General features: G+C 43.5%; 1 protein-coding gene across 1 annotated transcript in view; it reads right to left on the bottom strand.

Annotated features, from left to right (window-relative positions):
- Positions 1 to 23,074, bottom strand: part of cdh23 (cadherin-related 23) — a 701,272-nt gene that overhangs the window by 67,860 nt on the left and 610,338 nt on the right. The window contains exons 38-46 of the mRNA XM_078530938.1: positions 22,248 to 22,428; positions 20,044 to 20,177; positions 18,176 to 18,385; positions 16,018 to 16,125; positions 11,388 to 11,490; positions 9,095 to 9,220; positions 7,184 to 7,387; positions 2,105 to 2,566; positions 1,479 to 1,595 (exon numbers count right to left, since the gene is read on the bottom strand). Of these exons, the coding sequence (XP_078387064.1) occupies positions 1,479 to 1,595; positions 2,105 to 2,566; positions 7,184 to 7,387; positions 9,095 to 9,220; positions 11,388 to 11,490; positions 16,018 to 16,125; positions 18,176 to 18,385; positions 20,044 to 20,177; positions 22,248 to 22,428 (1,645 nt within the window). The remainder of the gene's footprint in view (positions 1 to 1,478; positions 1,596 to 2,104; positions 2,567 to 7,183; positions 7,388 to 9,094; positions 9,221 to 11,387; positions 11,491 to 16,017; positions 16,126 to 18,175; positions 18,386 to 20,043; positions 20,178 to 22,247; positions 22,429 to 23,074) is intronic.

The following is a 23,074-nucleotide window of genomic DNA, read 5'->3' as shown; positions in this document are numbered from 1 at the left end:
AGCAATGTGGCTGACTCTTAACTGCCCTCTGAAATGGCCTAGCAAACTTCTCAAGTTCAAGGGCAATTAGGGATGGGTAATAATGTTGGCCTGGCCAGTGACGCCCACATTCTATGAAAGAATAAGAAAAAAAATGTGATGAGCTTCCCAATTTCAACCCTAAATTTGCCTTGTACCAGTTGGAGTCTGTGCCCCTTTGTCCCCCTTAGATAAAACTCCAATTTATCTTTTTGACAGCCTCCACCATTTTGGATCCCCCTCTAAGGTCACCTCCTTTTAAAGATGCCATTTTCTAGTCCTTCATGTTAATTCAGTCACTTGGTGGCTAGGGACCAGTCCTGAGACTGTTCTGGGACTTGATCCCTTCCCTTACATCTTAAAAATATTAGATTCAGTTCTGTGATATTTAAGATTCTAGATGGAGCCTTGTTTGAATATTTATTATAAATATTACAAGAAATTACAAGGCAGCATAAATAAGTTAAATTGGAATGGAATTAAGCAGCTGTTGGTATACAATCTAACTAACACCACAAGTTCTGAGATGATCAGTCTCGTAGCATTTTGCCTTCAGCATCTCCAGTTTTGCTCCAGGAATACGCTGACATCTTACCCTCGGAGTTCTGGCTTACATGCTTTAAATACGATTGAAAAGGACACCCTATCAAGATTGTTCATTGTCTCTTGTCTAACAGCTAACAGTAGATAGTTCTAATCCTATCCCCATGATAACACAACAACCGTACCTCATGTCAATAAAACCATCTGGTAAAACGTAAGATAACAAGAATGCCTCGCTTCCTCCTCAATTCTTAAAGGACGTAGTTGGCTAGCAGGAGGCCATAAAGCACGTCGGGCCTGCTCTGCCATTAATACCATCATGACTGATCTTGAGCTTCAACTCCACCTTCCTGCCCACGCCCCATATCCCTTAATTCCCTGAGAGACCAAAAATCTGTCTATCCCAGCCTTATAAATATATTCAGTGAAGGAGAACCCATGACCCATCTGGATTCACAACCCTTTGAGTGAAGATATTTCTCCTCATCTCAGTTCTACATGATTGGCCCCTTATCCTGAGGCTGTGCCCCCTTGTTCTAAATTCCCCAGTCAGGGGAAACAACCTCTCAGTGTCTATCCTTTCAAGCCCCTCCATAATCTTAAATGTTTCAACGAAATTACCTCATTCTTCCGAATTCCAGAGAATAGAGACCCAATTTACTCAGGCTCTCATCATAGGCAACTCTCTCATGCCAGGGTCCAACCCGGTGAACCTTCATTGTACTGTCTCCTATATTCTTTAAGCTCACGGCTTTATTCCAAAATAGCAGCTTTCTTCATGTACAGAAGCTTTCAAAGCATTTCACTTCCATAGCAAGACTGGACACAGTATGGCACAGAAGTTAAGAGATGTCACTTCCCACATGAGCTGTGCTGTTCTGAACTGACAACTTACAAATTGAGTGAGCAAATCTTACCATTGGGAATGCTGACAGAATGACTGATTACATCACTGGCATTGTCATGTACTGATATCGTAAGTTCGTAGGTAGCTACCAGCTCCCTGTTCAAAGGGGTTCTTACAAACACAGCACCTGGACAAAAAAAATAACAAGCATGTTAGTGGGATAAATGTTCTCTGTGCCGGGGGTGAAGTTTATAATCACTGAATGGGGTGCACACTAACAGCCTTTATTCTTCCCTCTCTTGGGAGGGATGTTCATCATTGTGACAGGTGATCTAGATGTTAGTTCAAAATCATCTTTGTGATCTGCAGTAGTCTCAGGTGTGAGGAGGAGCTGACGGAATCCAAAACCATTACCTCTCTGGGCAGTATTGATTATTTTTGAACTGGTTTGTTTGGCTTCTCGTTCATGGGGTTATTTGTTGTTAAAAACGCAATGTCCTCGTAAAAGTCAAGCAAATACTACATGTGCTGGAATTCTGAAATAAGAACAGGAAATCTGGAAACACTCAGCAAGCCAGGCAGCACTGACGGAGAGAGAAATAGAGTTCACGTTTTGGGACAAAGACCTTTCTCCAGAAACGCCAGACCTGCTGAGTATTTCCAGTATTTTCTGTTTTTGCTCCTCGCCAAGCTTACCTGTTTGAAAATTGATGTCAAAGGCCCTTTGCTGTTCCTGTACCTCTTCATCAGTGTCATCCTTGGCAACAAGCTCGATGATGTAATACTCCAGTTGGGGTTGCAGGTCCCGATCTGTAGCTGTGATGTTTGCTATGATGGTACCAATGGTCACTGACTCACTGATGCTGATAGTCTGGACAGGGTTAATAAACTCGGGGCGGCAATCGTTGCTGTCATCAATTACAATATTCACAGTGGCACTAGCTGACAGTGGCGGGGTACCACGGTCCATCGCTACCACAATCAGTGTGTAGGAGCCCCTTTCCTCTCGGTCTACCGTTACGCCACTGGCCACTTTAATAACTCCCCTGCGGGGGTCAATGATGAACTTATCCTGGGCGCCTCCCTCTATCCGGTATCTCAGTTGCTGGTTGACACCAATATCTGCATCTGTGGCTGTTACCTGGCCAACACTAAAACCTACAACACAAAAAAACACAGCAATGCATCAATCTTCTTCAGGTTAAGGAAAATATTAAGCTTCTCTCAGATGGAGTAGGGAATCAAGGGATATGGGGAGCAGGTTGGAAAGTGGAGTTGTAAACCAAGATCACTATGGTCATACTGAATGGTGGGCTCGATGAGCCACATGGTCCACTCCTATCTCCTGTGCCCACTTATGAACAGCAAAAGAGAGCAAATTTGACAGAGCCACCGGGGCCGCACTTTCCTATTTCTCATTGGCTGGTTTCAAGATGATGTGCATGGCTTGGAGTCCTCATACCGGGCGGGGTTTTCCATCGGGATTGCCCGGTCCCGCTGAAAGTCAATGGACTCATGGCTGGGCCGCCGAATGTCCTGCAGTGGGTCCCACCACAACAGGGTCGGAAAATTCCGGCCGCCGTTTCAGCCAGCGATGGTGTTGACCACAGGGAAATTGAAGAAAGATTTTTTGCATGGGTGAGGCGGGTGGTGCAGGGGAAGTCTATCCAATTTTGGACCTTTAGGAGCCTATTGTCTTCTGTGAGTCATCACTCTGAGCTCTTTGCCTGGGCAGTAAATGCAAGCAGGATTAGAGATGGGCACTGATGCTCTTCCCAATCAGGAATGGGAAGCCTGGTCATATCTTCCCATCAACCCAGGGGTGTTGAAAGCCAACTGTGGCTTTGCTAATAATAGTCCAGAGCATATCAGCGGACCGAGGAATCTTCCCAGCCTGTCTCTCTCTCTCTCTCTCTGCTATAGCCAAGCCACTCAAACATCAGAAGAGTTGAAAATAATATTTTATTTTGTATTGTCTGGTTTGCATGAGTTAGGACTTGCAACACTTAGCGTAAGAAATTGGATGCCACTTCCAATTTGAGATACTGAACAACTGCAGATGCACATTTTATTTTAAGATTCACGGGAAACAACACTGAACTTAAACCAAGGCAAGAGATGAGGATTCTACAGTAATAATAAATGAACATGGGTTCTGTTGCTTTGTTTCCTTTCTCTTTTGCTCCACATGAGCAAATGCTAGAAAAGAAAATGGTGGTAACCGACAGCCCTCAGCACTGTACTGCATGAACCTGACTTGTCCTGTCACCTCAATCGCTGTGACCTCTTTGATTCAGACTCCCGATTTCGTGCTCAATTATGGGCCACAACAGAACAATCGTCACCAAGAACCAGGTTGAGAATTTCCAAATCAATTTCATACCAACATATGAGTTAGGAGCAGGAGTAAGCCATTTGGCCCCTCAAGCCTGCTCCGCCATTCAGTAAGATCATGGCTGATCTGACTGGGGTCTCAACTCCACATTCTGACTGCCCCTGATAAACTTGGACTCCTTTGTTAGTCAAGAATCTACCTACATCTGCCTTAAGAATATTCATTGACCCTGCCTCCGGTGCTCTCTGGGGAAGAGAGTTCCAAATATTCATGACCCTCGGAGAGAAAACAAATTCTTCTCATCTTCGTCAGAAATGGGAGACCCTATCTTTAATCTATGTCCCCTAGTTCTAGTCCCTCCTGAAAGGGAAAACATCCTTTCAGCAATCAACCTGTCAAGTCCCCTCAGGATCTTATATGTTTTAATAAGATCACCTCTCAAACTTCTAATCTCCAATGGGTACAGGCCCAGCCTGTCCAACCTTTCCTCATAAGATAACCTCCCCATCCCAGCTATCAGTCAAGTGAACCTTCTCCGAACTGTTTCTAACGCATTTCTATCCTTTCTTAAATGAGACCAAAACTGTACACAGTGCTTTAGATGTGGTCCCACCAACACCCTGTACAATTGTAGCAAAACAGCCATACATTTATATTCCATTCCCCTCGCAATAAATGACAACATTCCATTTGCCTTCCTAATCACTTGCTGTACCTACACACAACTTTTCCTAATTCATGTACCAGGACACCCAGATCCCTCTGTACCTCAGAGTTCTGCAGTCTCTCTCCATTTAAATAATTTGCTGCTTTTCTATTCTTCCTGCCAAAGTGGACAAGTTCACATTTTCCCACATTATACTTCATCTGCCAAATTTTTGGCCACTCACGTAACTAATCTATGTCCCTTTGCAGACTCCTTTTGTCCTCTTCACAACTTACTTTCCCACCTATCTTTGTGTCATCAGCAAATTTAGCAATTTGTCATCCAAGTCATTGGTATAAATCATAAATAGTTTAGGCTCCAGCCTAAACTGATCCCTGTGGTACCCCACTCGTCACATCCTGCCAATACAAAAATGACCCATTTATGCCTACTCTTGGTTTAATGTCAGCTAACCACTCCTCCATCCATGCTATGTTACCCCCTACACCATGAGCTCTTATTTTGCATAGTAACCTTTGATGTGGCACCTTGTCAAATACCTTCTGGAAATCTAAGTACACCACATCCATAAAGGTTCCCCTTTATCCTCGTTGCTTGTTACTTCCTCAAAGAACTCTAATAAATTAGTCAAACATGATCTCCCTTTTACAAAACCATGTTGACACTGTCTGATTGTATTGAGATTTTATAAGTGCCCCACTGTAACCTCCTTAAAAATAGATTCCAGCAATTTCCCAATGGCAGATGTTAAGCTAACTGGCCTGTAGATTCCTGCTTTCTGTCTCCCTCCTTTCTTGTATAAAGGAGCTACACCGGCTATTTTCCAATCTGATGGGATCTTTCCAGAATCTAGGGAGTTTTGGAAAATTAAAACCAATGCATCTACTATCTCAGCAGCCACTTCTTTTAAGGCCCTAGGATGAAGTTCATCAGGACCTGGGAACTTGTCAGCTTTTAGTTTTAATAATCTGGGGGAGGTGGTGGTATAGTAGTATTGTTGCTGGATTGGTATTCCAGGGACCCAGGGTAATCCTCTGAGGACCTGGGTTCAAATCCCACCACAGCACATAGCAGAATTTGAATTTAATAAAAAATCCAGAATTAAAAGTCTGATGATGACCATGAACCCATTGCCAATTGGTAATTAAAAACCCATCTGGTTCACTAATGTCCTTTAGGGAAGGAAATCTGCCATCCTTACCTGGTCTGGCCTACACATGACTCCAGACCCACAACACCCTCTAAAAAAATGCCCTCTGAACAAGGGCAATGAATGCTGGCCAATGCCATCCAATGAATAAAAAAAATACTTCTCAGTTCCCTTTCCATGGTGATTGTAATTATTTTGAGTTCCTCCCTTTCACCTCCTGATTCATAATTATTTCTGGTTACGGATGTCATTTGTATCCTCTACAGCAAAGAGGATCAGTGCATCCGCCATTTCCTTATTTCCCATTATTAATTCCCCATTCTCACTCTCTAGAGGACCAAGGCTCATTTCACTTATTCTTTTCCTTTTTAAATACCTGTAGAAACTCTTACTATCTGTTTTTATATTTCTAGTTAGCTTTCTCTCATATTCTAATTTCTCCCTCCTTATTAATCTTTTAGCCATTCTTTGCTGTTCTTTTTATTCTGTCCAATCTTCTGAGCTGCCACTCATCTTTGCGGAATTCATGCAATCATGGAAAGTTTACGGCACAGCAAGAGGCCACTTGGCCCATCCTGTCTGCACCAGCCAAGAAACGAGCCACCCAGCCTAATTCCACTTTCTAGCATTTGGTCCGTAGCCCTGCGGGTTACGGCACTTGAGGTGCGTATTTCGACACCTTTTAAATGAGTTGAAGGTTTCTGCCTCTACTACTCTTTCAGGCAGTGAGCTCCAGACCCTCACAACCCTCTGGGTGAAAAGACTTTCCCACATCCCCCCTAGATCTAGTTTAGCTTGCTCTCTGTTTGCTGTTAAAATGTGCTGCTTTAAAAAACTGTCCCATAAAACACTGTTAACTCATCATCCAGGCTACTTTTGCCAATCGGATTTGTCCAATCTATATGTAGATGTCTATATGTATACGTTATGTGTCTATTTGTAGGCAATTTCATTTGGGATCCTTGCAGCCAGCAGAGAGGTGGATGTGCCATCCTATCAGATCCAGCTCCCAGGTACCATGGATCCCTTAGCCGCCAAAACTTTCAACAAGGAGATTTTAGAAGAATGATGCTATCTTACGTTCCAAGGAGGTGGGATGGACCATTTGTGAGCTTATACCATGAGCTCTGCAATCTGTACGATGCGAGTATTTGGCAGTTTAATCCATGATTGCAAGCGGCACTGTTTAAGTCAAGGAGCAAGATTAAATACATCAAACTTGAGAACACAACAGAGGACACGGGTGCAAAACTAGATAAACGGTTGAAGGTAGGATGGGGAATGGGATGGAAGAGGGCAGCACCCATATTGGGCTAACTCTCATTTATATTCTTCTAATTTTCTAGTAGCACCAATGAAAGAGTGTACAAACACAAGGAAATTTATGAGGCTTACTCCCTTGTCGCATTCAATGTGTGTTCCAATTTAGTACACACTGAATGTAGGCAATTTCCAACTCTCCAAACTATAGCTTCCAAGTTACCTGACATTTGTCAACTAGCCAGCCTAGGAATTGCAGTTCACAGAATCTCAGAATCACAAAGTGCAGAAGAGGCCCTTCAGCCCATCGAGTCTGTGCCAACTGATCATTGACACTTATGACCCTGTAATAACTTATTTCACCTGAGGGGCTGTTTTCCCGAACGTGGACTGTCATTGAAGGAGGGGTGAAGACCGGTGTGTTGTCATTTTGATCCAAGACTGTTATTACAAGCCCAGCCACACTCTTCAGCAGGCCAATATCTTCCGCTATCAAGGTAAACTCCAGGCTTGCATTGGGTAACGACTCCCTGTCAATGCTTTTTCCTGGTGCCACAGAAACAATCCCTGGAAAATGTTTAAAGGACAAAAGTCATCAAATGAATTAATTAAAATGATCACGTCATTGGTGATAGGGATGATAGTTACAGAATATCTGAGCAATTCCTAGAAGCTAATATAAATCAATTCTACCTCCAAAAATGCCATGAATAAACTGCTATAATTGAAAATAAATTACGCCAACATAACTGTTTCCTAAGAAAGACAAGTATAGATGCACCACCGGATTCATCCATCTACTTAATGCTCCTCTAAAATCCTACCCTTTTGAACCAAGAGAGTTTTAGCTTTTGTTCCATTCAAAGTATTGCTCAGTCTGTGTGGGAAAAGCGCCTCCTATCATCAGTCCTCACCTTGCCTTTTACCAGCAGTTGACAGCTCTGGCTATGTTTAGTATCTTGGTATTGTTGCTGAACCTCAATAAGGTCCCCCCTCATTGTCCTCTTTTCAAGATTAAGGGCTTTTTTTTAAACCCTTCAACCATCCCTGACTCACATCCCTTTCTCTTCACTGGACATTCTTGGATTTTTACTATTGGAAAACTAGTCAAATTTAACTATTTCCTTCTTTGATGCAATATTTTTGTTGCATTACACACATGGGAAAGTAAGGCTGGAAGGACCCAATAGCTTGGGTCCTGAACTTAACATTCAATGGACAATTTTGAAGAAGAGTCATATTGGACTTGAAACTCTGTTTCTCCCTCCACAGAAGCTGCCAGACCTGTTGAATTTTTCCAGCATCCGCAGTATTTTGCTTTAATCCAAAACACATGCGCCCACCGAGGTTCAAAGCCCTGCAGATTTTAGCTTGCATTTGAATGATTCAGTACAATGTTGGAAACAGTTCCAATGTCGGAACTCAATTTCCTGATGGGTCCAAGCATGTGGCACAGAAACCCATTTAAGAGGGTTATGGGTCATAGAACCTTAGAGTACAGATTAGTATTTTTTGAACTATGGTTCTGGTCAAATGGTCTCTTCCAGATCTGCAAAACCCTTAAATCTTACCTCACCCTGGATGTGTTATGTGCCTACATATCAGGGAGTGGAGTTTCCATCATAAACTGAGAGTGAGAATGAAACTCAAGGGGATAAGATCTTGGTTTGTGTGAGAGTAAAATGGCCGATAGCAAGTTTGCTATTTTCCATCTCTCACCGATTATTTTTTATCACTAGTGACCTCAACTGATGGATTGCCATTTTTTGCATGAGACATTAGCCCAAGGAACAAACCGTCTGGCTGTTCCTCAGTCAATACTGCAGTCATAGGGTCCGGCACATACAGGGTTAATGTGGGACTGAGTACCGTACCGCCCGCACAGTGATGTAAGAAGGCGCATGACCCAGAGCCAAGGTCAGTCTAGAGATGGACAGAGATGTGTAAAGGCCTAGGATGGAGTCAGCTCCATACCTCTACCCTCTACTGTATATATCTATATAGTCATGAATTGTTAATAAAGACTTGCTGCTAGTGTACTCAAGACTATGAAGCCTACTACACGGTGTCTGAAGCCTGGTTGCCTGGTCATCCTTCTCACTGCAGTTTGTAAGCAAATTGACAGCAACATCTGCCCACTTAACAATCAGTGGGCATCAGAATAATTCAGCGCTTGTGAAATGCTCGAGGATGTTTCTGCAGGATTTGTTAAACACTATGAAATAAAAAAGTCTTCCTTTCTTGGTCTGTATAACAGAAGGGGAATTAACTCACCAGTGTTCCTGTCTACGGTGAAGAATTCAGTCCTGTTACCCTGTAATCGGTAACTGACCACAGCATTTGGTCCTTCATCATTATCGAATGCTAAAATGGGCCCATTTATCATGGTTATTTGTGTGCCTAGAAATTAAACAATGAGGTAAGATACTTTGGTTTTGGTCAGTGACACATTAATTTTTGAACAGTTTCTGTATATATGACAGTGATACCACTGAAATCAGTTCTTAAGATCATAATACGGGCAAGTGGGGTGGAGCTTTGTGGTTTAGGCTTCCTCTTGTTTGAATCTGTCCAATTTCGCCGAGTTCCCTTCAAGAGATGGACAATTATTCTGACTCCATGTTCAACCGTGGCCCAGTGGGTAGTGCTCCTTGCCTGAGTCAAAAGGTTGTGGGTTCAATTCCCACTCCAGAAACTTGAGCATAGAATAGATATAGCTGGCTGACACCCAGTGCAGTGCTGAAGGACAGCACATCCCTTGGATGCTGGCTGAGGAGTTACTATTGGTCAGTGCTTCCCTGCTCTGCAAAACAGAATTGAGATTGCCGGAATTCTTCTCTCTGTTGGCTGTACCATTGGGGGTCCCATCTTTCAGATGTGGCAGGCATTGAACTGAGGTCCTATCTCAGGTGGGCTGAAGCGATGCCATGGTACTGCTCTGAAGAGATATAGCATTCTCCCCAGTGTGCTAGCTAATATTAACCTGCTGAACCAATGTCACTGAATCAGATTATCTGTGCAGTTTTGGTCTCCATATTTAAGAAAGGATATACTTGCACTGGAAGTGATACAGTGAAAGTTCACTAAATTGGTCCTTGGGATGAGGGGGTTTGTCCTATGATGAGAGGCTGAGTAAATTGGGCCTATATTCTCTGGAGTTTAGAAGAATGTGAAGTGATCCCACTGAAATCCAAAAGATCCTGAAGGGGCTCGACAGGGGGATGCTGAGAGATTGTTTCTGCTGGTTGGGGCAATCACATGGGGGCACAGTCTCAGGATAAGAGCACAATTATTTAGGACTGAATTGAGGAGAAATTACTTCACTCAAATTGTTGTGACTCTTTGGAATTCTCTACCCCAGAGTTTTGCAGATGCTTCATTGTTGAATATATTTAAGGCTGGGATAGACAGATTTTTGGTCTTTCAGGGAACGGGCAGGAAATTGGAGTTGAAGCCCAAGATCAGTCATGATCGTACTGAAGGGTGAAGCAGGCTCGATGGGCCGAATGGTCTTCTCCTGCTCCTATTTCTTGTGTTATCACATTAGTGTTTGTGGGAGCATGCTGTGCACCAATTAGCTGCTGTATTTCCTACATTACAACAGTGACTACACTTCAAAAAGTGTCTGTAAAATGGTTTGGAATCTCTCAAGGGCATGAAAGGTGCCATAAAAATACAAGTCTTTCTGGTAGCAATGAAACTTCAGCTGGTTTCTGTTTGGGTGTTAGGGCGATAGGATCAGGAGGAGACCTTCCAGCCCATTCAGGTACATCTGTTCTTCCATTCAGTGAGGTCTGGTTGATCTGTACCCTAACTCCATATTCCTTGACTCGCTCAAATCTATTGATCTCGGAGTTAAAATGAAGAATTGAGCTGGTATGATTAGTGGGAGAGAGTTCCACATTTCTACCATGAAGAAATGTTTCTAGCTTCTCCCCTGAATGGCCTGGCTCTGATTTTAAGGTTATGCTCCCTCCAAAAGTGGAAAATGTTTCTCTCGATCTACCCGATTAATTCCTTTTCAAATCCTGACAACCTCAATCCCAGATTACAACAGTAACCACACTTAAAAAAATATTTCATTAGCGGCAAAGACCTGAGGTTCTGAAAGGTGCTATAGAAATGCAAGGCTTTCTTTTTCTCAATCAAATTACCTCTTAACCTTCCATATTTTAGGGAATGCATGCCTAATTTATGCAATCTTTCCTCATAATTTAACCAGAAGTAACTAGAGCAGAGAGTTTTCCACACAAAGTCATGGGGATCTCTAGCTGTTGACAGGGATTGCTGGAAACTTGTTGACAAAATAGAGCTGGCTGGAGGTTTTGGAAACCAGGTTAATGCGTTAACATTCTTGATTATCCATATTCCAGAAAATTCAGAAACTGAAGGGAGCCTAACTTTGTAGAAAGCACAAAGCGTGCTCATCGCCAACCAGGGAAAGCATGGGACTGGAAAGGTGAAGTGGATTTTTGCTAACTCTGTCCTTTTATCAGAGCACAACCTGAGGAATTCGGGTTAGAAGATTCTGTCCAATTCCATACTTTGTTTGTAACGAGCGACCTACCTGCTTCTGGATTCTCGAGAATTTGAGCTTGGTATGATCTCTGAGTAAACACAGGACTGTTATCATTCTCATCCGCGATTGAGACAGTCAGCAAGTCAGAATCCTGGTAAGACAGAGACAATATTCTGAAACCATATATATGAACATGAAGAGTCCAAGCACCTCAGAACTCACTGAAGAGGAAGTCTTATAGCCTAGTCACTCCATCACTGAGGTTGTCTTGTGGTACAGTGGGTAGCACCCCTGCCTCTTGAGCCAGAAGCTCCTGGTTCAAGTCCCCCTTCTGGGACTTGTCAGCCACAGAAGGAGCATTCATGGCTTGGTTCAAACAGGTTGATAATCAGCCTGCTAATCCTTCCAGCACTTCCCCAAAATAGGAAAAAGTGTGTATGAAGACATGAAATAAACAAACTCCATCAATACTCCTTTGTGATTGATTTGATATGCGTCATTTTTTTCATGTGGTCCCACTCATTCAGAATTTCCTTCTTATAGTCCCCTTCTCCGTCACACCCCTGCCCAATCTTCTGGCAGTCGCACAAAACAAACAATGGGAATAGGAAATTGTCGGTAAATAGATTGAAAGTTATGACTCAAAGGGGGAGAAGGATTTGGATCCCACTCTGTTTCTTGGGTGTAGTACCAGACGCCTGGTTCTGACAAAAGATCATTGACCTGAAGCACTGGGTGGAATTCTATGCTGGCGGGATTTGATGGTCCTGCCAAAGTCAATTGACTTTTGAATGGCCCGCTGCTGTGATGGGGCCATAAAATTCCACCCATTAACTCTGTTTCCCTCTCCACGGACACTGTCTGACCTGCTGAGAATTTCCAACTTTTTCTGTTTTTATTACCAAATTCATGGCACTGTCTCCTGCACCTCAAGGGCACCACAAATTTGGATTGGCTGATTTTTCAGGCACTCCTGGCAACGGCTGCTTTGAATAGATGCAAGGTCCCTTATATATGTAAATGAAGGGCCTGGTGCCTGGTTTAGGATTCTTTTCCTAAATTGGACACTGCTGAGTAGTGCAGGTGCTGGGAAAATATGGGTAAACACCACCAGTAAAGTAAGCAAAAGTTTGAAGTTGAAGTTTGATGTGTAGCCAGGAGGAGTGGAGGACCCTGTACAGGGAGAGCAGGGATGCTCCTTCCCACTAGGAGTGAGGATCCTCCTCCCAGCTCTTTAGCAGTCCAAGGGTTGCTGCTGCTCCACAATCGACTACCCCCTTCTCAAGGTCCTTTACGATGGGGCTTATCTGAGGTCCTTTAACAGTCTGGCAACACCTTGACTTTAAAATTTTCACACTTGTTTTCCAATCCCTCCATGGCCTTGCTCTATCCTATCTCTGTAATCTCCTCCAGCCCCATACCTCTGTGGAACCTCTGCGCTCCCCCAATTCTGGCTTCTAGCACATCCTCGATTTTAATCGCTCCACCACTGCTAGCTGTGCTGTCAATGCCTCGAGCCCAATCTCTGGAATTCCTTCCTCAAAACTCTCCGCCTCTCTGCCTATAAGATGCTTCTTCAAGTCTACCTCCTCCCCTAATATCCCCTTCTGTGGCTCAGTGGCAAATTTTGTTTGATTGCACTTGTGTGAAACACAAGTTAACATATTGTTAATGGCACTACATAAATGCAAGTTGTCGTTGTCGGTTGAAGCCCAAAATTTAACCCTTGAAATGGACGAGCTGACTCGAGGTGGGGCAGGCACCGTTCACACAATGTACTGAAATGAAGTTCGAGACCCGATTTCGGGTGAGCCTCAGGACACCTGGTTTGGGTATGCCCAGTTGGTTATGCGCCCGAAAGTGATCCATTTGCAATTTCTACTCCCAAATGTCCCCAGATTGCTCTGCTCTGCTCAGAAGAGCAGATACACACATGCAGCAGAAATTGTCAATAATTCACTGAAAAATACTCATTAATAATCTATCCGAGCTGATTATCCCATCAGGGCGTGTATCACAGACACGTTGACAGTCCGTTCCTGCATTGGACTCTACTCCAAGCTTAGAAGCGGATACAAAACAGCCACTTAAAAAGGACCATTAACAGCAAAATGTCCTGGAATGAGTTCAAAAAAGTAATCCAATCTTGAGATTCAGATGTCCGATGAAACAAATTAAGTTTTGAATATTGCTGAAAAGAGACATATGTTGCTGAAGCTTTTCATCTTGCACTCATCAGGACAAATGCAAGAATTCCAAATTTCAAACAATCACCTCAAGTTGTACTACAGGAGAAAAAGATGCTGATTGATTGGCAAGTCAACTTTGGTTGGCCAAAGAGTTAACGGAGAAAGCAAAGGGGAACTATAGGTTCCCCAAGCTCCGAGGTAATTCAAAACAGACACAAGGCTTAACATATTCCTTTTGTTTGCAAAGAATAGGTCCCTGCGTATGAATGTAAGCATAAATGAGCCATATTACGCAACGACTGAGCATGCACAGCTCTCTGTGGCAGAGAAATTAAATTTTGATCTTATGGCTTATAAAGTCATCGGAATTCTCTGAATAGTGAATCATGAAAATTCCAGTTCAGAAGAAGACAATTGGCTTCATCACACCTGGGCTGGCTCCATGTCAGATCCATCTACCTAAATATCATTATCCTGCTCATTGGTATCTTCCTTCTTCTCATGATTATCTAATTCCTTCCTCAATGCTGTGATTGACCTGACATGGATGAATTTTATATTCTAGGAACATGGGAACAGGAGGAGTCCATTCAGCCTCTTGGGCATATTCTACAATGCAATTAGATCATGATCAATATGTCCCTTAGTTCAATCTTGGTTCTGTGCCTTTAATAACCCTGTCAAGTGAAAACCCTATCAATTCTAATAAGGCTTTGAGTCCAAAAATTTCATTCGACCCTAACCCTAACTTTTAAAAGACTGGTATCAAGGAGAGTCATACGGACTCGAAACGTTAACTCTGTTTCTCTCTCTACAGATGCTGCCAGACCTGCTGAGTTTTCTCGCAATTTCTATTTTTATTATCTGAGTTTATGCTCCTTTGTTACTGACCTGCTGCAAAGTGGAAATAATCTTTCACTTTTTAACCTTGTAAAATTCTGAAGTTAGCTTTTATTAGATTCTATTTTAACATTCTCTGCTCCAGCAAATACATCTTCACATTTTCAGATCTCTTCTCATAATTACATCCTCTGATCCCTGACACCGTTTCTCTGGACCTATGGGCAGAGTTTTACATTCGGCCTGTGGGCGTGCGTCCCGACGTCATCGCAAACTCGTGCGAGGTTTTGCTCGGCAGCTGCGCGCCGGAGTCGGCTGCATGTCCGCCGAGAATTGAAAGGCCCATTAAGGCCATTAACTAGGTAATTAAGTTGAATTTTACACTGCCTGTCCAACCTTATGGTGGACGGGCAGGCGAAAAGGCCCAAGCGGCCTTTACGTTTTTTAAGAAACCTCATCCACGAGCGGGACGAGGTTTCCTAAAGCCAATGCAACTTAAATAAATTATCAAAATAAAAACTTGTCCCATCTCATGTGACACAGTCACATAAGGGCACATGTTTCATTAAATTTTTCGTGTCTTTATCTATTTTTTTAAAAAAAGCGCTTCAGTCTCCCTGAGGCATGGAGCCCGCACAGGTAGCGCTCGGCGCTGGCGCTCGAGATCCACGCAGGGTGGGCCTTAATTGGCCCGTGGTGCGGCGTCGATCGCAGACAGTGGTTGACTCCGGGACTACCCCTGCCCGCTCCCAATGAGCCCGCCCGACCAATGTAAAATTCTGGCCTATGTTGTCTGGAATGTTTAAAGTAACTAGTAAAACAACCATAGAAGAGACTTTTTGCGCGGTGAGTTGTCCTAATTTGGACTCCACTGCCTAAAGAGGTCGTGGAACAGGTTCACCAACAGTTCGGACTTAAGTGGAAACAGATAGACATTTGAAGGAGAAACATCTGCAAGGCTACGGGGACGGAGTTGAGGAGTGCGATAAATTCAATCGGTCTTTCAAAACTCTAGACAGTAATCAAACTGTGGCAGACACAGTAACGTGGCAGGGCAGACTCGGGGGCTCGACCAGGATTTTCCAGCCTTGCCCGTGGGCGGGACCTGCCGCCGGTGATGTGCGGCGTCCCAGTCAAAAGTCCGGTGACTTCCGGCAGGGCCGGATGGTCCGGAAAATCCCACCCATCGTCTCAGGAGGAGGTGGGGCAGCCATCTAGGGCTGAGATGAGGAGGAAGTTCTTCACTCAGAGGCTGGAGAATCTTTGATTTGTCTACCCCAGGGGGCCGTCGCTGCTCAGTCGTTGAGTATATTCAAGGCTGACATTGATATATACTTGGACTCGAAATGAATCAAGGAAAAGGGAGGGGAACAGGACGAGAAAGTGAAGTTTAGATCGAGGATCAGGCATAGATTTATTAAATGGTGGAAGCAGGCTTGAGGGCCCATGTGGTCTACTCCTCCACTTATTCACAATGATCTAAACTACTCTATATCATGTTATGATTCCATATAAACATCATTAATAAATACACACATCCTAGTGAAATTATAATAAAAAAGATTATCTTTGATGGATCTCTAAACGCTAAGATGGTAATGTGGTTATTAGCAGCAAACAGCCTGTCTGATAGTGTTTAAAATAATTACTCTTCGAGCATGTCTAGGATTTTCTGGGTTGTCTTTGACTGTGATGGTGAGTCGATACTCAGCTGTCTGCTCCCTATCCAATGGTCTGTTGACATAGATGGCACCAGTCTGTAACAGAAATCACAGGAGACATTAATATGAGCAAGGGATCACAAATAATCAATTCAGATACCCATGCAAGAAGCATTTCGAATCACACTTCAATCAAGGTGACGTGCACAAATCCTGGAGTAGAGTGGAACCCACGACCTTCGGACACATATGCTGCAGACTGACCCATGCTGGTGTGCCTTTTATACTGAAAGAAACCTTACTCTAACACAGCCAACACCAACAATACTTCAGCAATAACTTGCATTTATATAGCACTTTTCATGTAGTAGCACATTCCAAAATGCTTCGCAAAAACATTGTGAGAAAAACTGACCCTGACCCAAAAGGGGAGACATTATGGCAAGTCAAAAAGCTGTTTTAACAAGTAGCTTAAGATCATAGTCTCACAAGAAGCAGGAGTAGGCCATCTGGCCCATCGAGATTGCTCCGCCATTCGATATGATCATGGCTAATCTGGGTGTGGCCTCAACTCTACTCTCCTGCCTGCCACCGCCCCACCCCCGACCCCTATAACCCTCGACTCCCATGTATATCAACAATCTGTCTAATTCAGCCTGGAATATGTTCAATGACCCAGCCTTCAATGCACACTGGGGAAGGGAATTCCAAAGGCTAATGACCCTCAGAGAAGGAATTCCTCCCCATCTCCATCTTAAAGGGGAGAACCCTTATTTTTTAAAATGTGACTCTTCATTCTAGATTCTCCCACGAGGGGAAACATCCTCCAAGCATCTGCCTATTAAGCCCTGTCAAAATCTTACATGTTTCAATAAGATCACCTCTCATTCTTCTAAACTCCAATGAGTATAGGCCCAACCTGCTTAACCTTTCCTCATAAGACAATCCCTTCACCCCGGGAACCAGCCTAATGAACCTTCTCTGAACTGCTTCCAATGCAATTATATCCTTTCTTAAGTAAGGAGACCAAAACTGTACCCAGTGCTCCAGGTGCAGTCTCACCAATTCCATGTCCAGCTGTGGCAAGACTTCCATTTTTTGAGATTCCATCATCCTTGCAACAAAGGCAACAGTCCATTTGCCTTCCTAATTACTTGCTGTACCTGTATGCTAACTTCTTGTGATTCAAGTACAAGGGCATCTAGATCTCTCACCATTCTGCGGTCTCTCTCCATTTAAATAATATTCTGCTTTTCTACTCTTCCTGCTAAAGTAAACAACCTCACATTTTCCCACATTATACTCTGCCAATTTTTTTCCCCTCTCACTTAACCTTTCTATATAGTTTCGCAGACTCGTTGTATCTTCCTCACAACTTGCTTTCCTACTTGTCTTCATATTATCCGCAAACTTGGCTACAATAAGTCTGTTGCTTCATCCAAGTCACTAATATAGATCGAAATAGTTGAGGCCCTAGCATTGATCTCTGTGACATTTCATTAGCTAGAGTTTGCCCAACTGAAAATCCATTTATCCCGACTCCCTGATTCCTGTTAGTTAGTCACTTCTCTATCCGTGCTAACATATCATCCCCGATCACCATGGGCTCTTATCTTGTGCAATAACCATTTATGCGGGACCTTATCCAATGCCTTTTGGAAACCCAAATACACCACATACACTGGTTTATCCATTTATCCACCCTGCTTGTTACATCCTCAAAGAACTCCAATAAATATGTCAAACATTATTTCCCTCTCGAAACCCTACTAGTCCTGCCTGATTTTCTTCATGTCCTGTTACAACCTCCTTAATAATGAATTCTAGCATGTTCCCAATGACGGATGTGGAGGTATTAGAGGGGGAGAGCTTTAGGCCTAGACGTATGAAGGTATGGCATTAAAAGAATGCAGATATCTAGGAGGGTTGTAGGGCTGGAGGAGGTCACAGAAACAGGAGGGGTGAGGTTGTGGAGGGATTTGAACATTTGGATAACAATTTTATCTGCTGTACTAGAAAACAATGTAGGACAGTGAGCACGGAGCACAGGGGGCAATGGGTTAATGAAACTTAGCACTTCATGTTTGTTTCATTATTAACATTAATGATATCACATCCATGCAGTTGAGCCAATAAATTACTTAACTGTTTCATTAATGAAAAAGGCATTTTTAGTGTTTCCTGTGGTGATACCAAAGGTGAGGAGAGCATTGCGGCCACTGTCAATATCGGTAGCCAGGACTCGGGCAATGCTTGTAGACACGGCTGTGTTTTCACTGATGGTGCAGTTCCGTGGCATGTTCTGGAGCACAGGATCATTATCATTTATATCCAGGACACGCACTTCGACCAGTATCTGCATGAAATAGAATCACAGAATCTTACAGTACATGAAGAGTTCATTCAACTGCTTCTGCCAGCTCTTTGAAAAAGCAATCTAATTAGTCTCACTCACCACTGCTCCTTCCCCATAGTCCTACAAATTTCTCCATTTCAAGTACCTATCTTTAGAAAGTTATTATCGAATCTGCTTCATTTTTCAGGCAGCGCATTCCAGATCTTAACAACTAACTCGCTGTGTAAAAACTTGTTCCTCATCTGCTCTCTTCAATTACCTTAAACCTGAGTCCTCGGTTCACTGACCCTTCAGCCAGTGGAAACAGATTCTCCTTATTTACTTTATCAAAGGCCATCTTGATTTTGAACACCTGCATTAAATCTCCCCTGAACCTTCCCTGCTCAAAGGAGAACAATTTCAGCTTCTCCAGTCTCTCAATGGAACTGAAGTTCCTCATCCTTGGTACCATCCTAGTAAATCTCCAGGCATTGACATCCAGAATCAGATAAAATACTCCAGCTGAGTCACAGAAAGAAAAGGGACATTAGAATCAGCAGAAATAACACTCCATGTCCTTACCATCAATCTGAAGGGAGGTGATGGCGTAGTGGTATTGTCACTGGGCTAGTGATCCAGTGACCCAGGGTAATGCTCTGGGGACCCGGAATTGGCAGATGGTGGAATTTGAATTCAATAAAAAATCTGGAATCAAAAGTCTAATGATGACCATGAAACCACTGTCAATTGTCGGTTCATTAATGCCCTTTAGAGAAGGAAATCTGTCATCCTGTCTGTCCTACACGTGACTCCAGACCCAGAATGTGGTTGACTCTTACTCTAGTAAGCCACTCAGATCTGGGGCAATAAATGCTGGCCCAGACAGCGAAGCCCACATCCCATGAATTCATTAATGAATAAAAAAAATTTATCCAAATATCTTGAAAATCGTATGTCGGTTCAAACATCTCACGTCATAAATGCCGATCAGGCCTATAAAGCTCAAGAACATGGCTTGCAGGTTAAAGGATTCTTGAATGAAATTTGGGCCTGGTCGTTAAGATTGATATGATATTGTGGATGAAACTTCGAATTTGCTGTCGTGGATGTTTGAGGATCTTCAATTTAATCACTCGGTATAATCCACAGAATTCACTATTATGTCGATTTATCTCAATCTCCTGGCTCATGACTTCTTCTCTGGTGGGTGAAGGGGAAATGTCCTGGAGCAATTGTCAGAAAACTTCTAGCGACACTAGACCTCTCCAGGGTGCCTTTGAGCAGTCTGATCTGGGTCATAATCCCTGAAAATTCCTAATGACTGAAACAACAGCCTGTTGTGCGGGAGTAACTGAAGGAAAAGAGAGAAAGGAGGGAAGAGTGAAAGAACAAGAGTAGAAAAGAAAGAAAAAAAACGAGAGAGAGAAAGGAATTGAGCAAGGAGGAAAGCAGACAGACTTTAAAATCTTGTTTGATGGACTGAGAACAAACAGATAATGGAAGGAGAGATGTACGCGGATTAATCTGCCTATACTTACCTACAGCGCAGGCCATTGCCTGATAGAAATAGCTGTCTAAAAACCTGTGCGATCTACAACAAGTGAAGGTTGGTGGCAGGAATATGTCATGTGCTAATATCAGAACAAGGTGTTGGGAGTATGAACAGGTTAAGGACTAACCATACTGCTCAGAGCTGGTGTTCCTCTGTCTTTGCCCATAATGGTTAGGTTATAAAATGCAACGCTTTCCCGATCTAACTCAGCTTCTCTTCTCACACGAAGCTCCCCTTCCACTGGAGAAATAATGAATTCATCTGTAAATCAAAAAAAGGGAATGTTGGTTGGAAAGCCTGTCTCTGTTCCTCAGGCAATATCTACAGTCCATTGTGTATAAAATGACACTGGGATTGATCACAGAGTGGCAGCGAATAAGGAGCTGCACACATCAGAATTTGTTCCTCTCCTTTGCTGATCTCTCCATTCTCCATTTCTCTCTTTCCTACCATTTTGCAAAGTGATATAACCCTTGTGTATTGTATCTGCTGCAAATCTTCCTACCCCATGTCTCTCGCAATCGCACTGTGCACAGGACGTGCACAGTATGGCAAGAAATGATATAAATTAGGTAGCAAATGTCCTCTGAAAGATTGTGAACGCTTTTATAATTCAAAAATGTTCTCAATTCTTCTTAAAGGGGAACTGTGCTTTTCTAAATTGCCACATAGGGCAGAATCTTACCTATGGCGGGCGGGCTGGGTAGGAGTGGGCGTGGAGCCAATTGCCGCCCGCGATTGGCTGCACGCCGCCATTTTATGCGGGCGGGCCAATTGAGGCCCACCCAGCGTGACACATGGCCGGTAGCGCTCAGCACTACCTGTGCAGGTGGGGGGAACGAGGGGGAGTTAGGCCTGCTCTCTTAGAGCGCAGCAATCTCCGAGACACGGAGCTGCCTCAGGGAGATTAAGTAGATAATAAAAGTTTTTAAATCATAAAGTAAGAAATTATTTAAAAACGTCCCCTCAATGCGATAGTGTCACATAAGCTGGGGCACGTTTGTGAAGTTTACAAAACTTATTTATTAATTTGGATGAGGTTTCCTGGAAAACGCGAAGGCTGCTTGGGCTCTTCGCCTGCCCGTTAACCTTAAGGTTGGACGGGCAGCCCTGTTAATAAGGTCAACTACTTTCTTAATGGCCTTAATAGGCCATTGACAGTTCGGCCGGCGCCCGCCAAACGCAATATCGAAATGACGTGCGATGATGTCAGGGCGCACGCCCGACATCATCTCACATCATCTTACACGTCGGCCCTCCCCCCACACGCCGATAACAATATTCTGCCCATATGGGTCTTTGGTTATTACCCTCAGAATGAATCTATCCATCATGGACAACATCTCCTTGCTTTAGTGGGCCTGACTTCTGTGCTACAATTGACTTTGATCAGCAACCTTGGGCAGTGCTTGAAGGCTATGACTTTTGCAAAAACTGACTGAACTGGATGGGCACTGCATGCACTCTGTTACCCGTATCTCAGTTGGGAGCACCCACACCTCTGAGTCGGAAGCTTGTGGGTTCAAGTCCCACTCCAGCACTTGAGCACAGGAATCTAGGTTGACACTTCCAATTCAGTACTAAGGGGGTGCTGCACTGTTGGAGCTGCTGTCTTTCAGATGAAATGTTAGATAGACCTCTCAGGTGGACCTAAAAGATCCCTTGGCACTATTTTGAAGTACGGCAGAGGAGATCTCCTTGGTTTCCTGGCCAATATTTATCCCTCAATCAACATCACAAAAACAAATCTTATCATTATCTCAATGTTGTTTGTAGCAGCTTGCTGTGTACAAATCCCAAGTTTCCTACTTTAGAACATTTGACTGCACTTCAGAAGTACTTCATTGGCTGCTAAGTGCTTTGGGACATCCCTTGGGTCGTGAAAGGTGCTTTGCAAATCATAGAATGGTTACAGCACAGAAGGAGGCCATTCAGCCTGGCGTGTCTGTGCTGGCACTCTGAAGGTGCAAGTCTTTCTCTTATACATTACTCCACACTACTGACAGTTACTGACTCATGATCTATTTCAACTTCACACAGTAAGGGGCCTGTGAATATTCAGAATCCCCAAATCATGGTTGCTTGCATGACCTTATAGACTTCTTTTGCCCCTTGTTTTCATGGTCTATTCAGTTACTTCATCTCACTCTCCCTCATGTGCTCGCTTCCCCTTGGGGATGTTCAAACTATTGGCCTCAACTTTTCATCAAAGTTAAAACACAAGCTTTAATTATTTGATATTGAACCCATTAATATTTCCTGTATAGTGTGTAGATCATAGTTCAGCTCCCTTGCTTTACAGATTGCATAACTTACTTTGCTCAAACTTACTAAGGGGATCTCCTGCTATGATGCTATATTCTACTTGCCCATTTGGGCCCGGATCTTCATCTTCCGCAAGGAACGTCCACACTCTTGGACCCGGTTGACCCTCAGTGATGTCAAATGGACCCTCGTAAGTATGAGGAAACCTTGGAGTTACATCATTAACATCATTCACATTGACACTTACCTGCAACAGGAGAAAAAAACAGATTTATCATTTAAATTCTAATGACTGAAACGTTTTGTGCAAACGTTTATGTTTCAAGAGCAAACTTGGTTTCGATTTCTGTCTTGGGTATTGTGATCTGATTAAACTTTACTCCAATCGAAGAGGTGGAATCAAAGGTGCTTTCTCCCCAATCACAGTTAGTGACCCAAGTGTGCTACTGTCCCTCACAAGTAACAAGTATTGCGAGTAACTCACCTCCTGACTCCCCAAAGCTGTCCACCATCTACAAGGCACAAGTCAGGAGTGTAATTGAATACTCTCCACCTGCCTGGATGAGTGCAACTCCAACAAGGCTCAGGTTGACACCATCCAGGACAAAGCAGCCCACTTTGGTACCCTATTCAGCATCCACTCCCTCCACCACTGATGCACAGTCACAGCAGTGTTTACCATCTATAAGATACACAGCAGCAACTCACCAAGGCTCCTTCAACAGCACCTTCCAAGCCTGTGACTTCTGCAACCTAGAAGGACAAGGGCAACAGAGACATGGGAACACCAGTGCCTGGAAGTTCCCCTTCAAGCCCCTCACCATCCTGACTTGGAAATATATCGCTGTTCCTTCACTGTCGCTGGGTCAAAATCGTGGAATTCCCTCCCTTAC

This window comes from Cetorhinus maximus, chromosome 27, assembly GCF_964194155.1.
Source record: "Cetorhinus maximus chromosome 27, sCetMax3.hap1.1, whole genome shotgun sequence".
Classification (NCBI taxonomy): Eukaryota; Metazoa; Chordata; class Chondrichthyes; order Lamniformes; family Cetorhinidae; genus Cetorhinus; species Cetorhinus maximus.
This window is presented reverse-complemented; position numbering and strand designations above follow the sequence as displayed.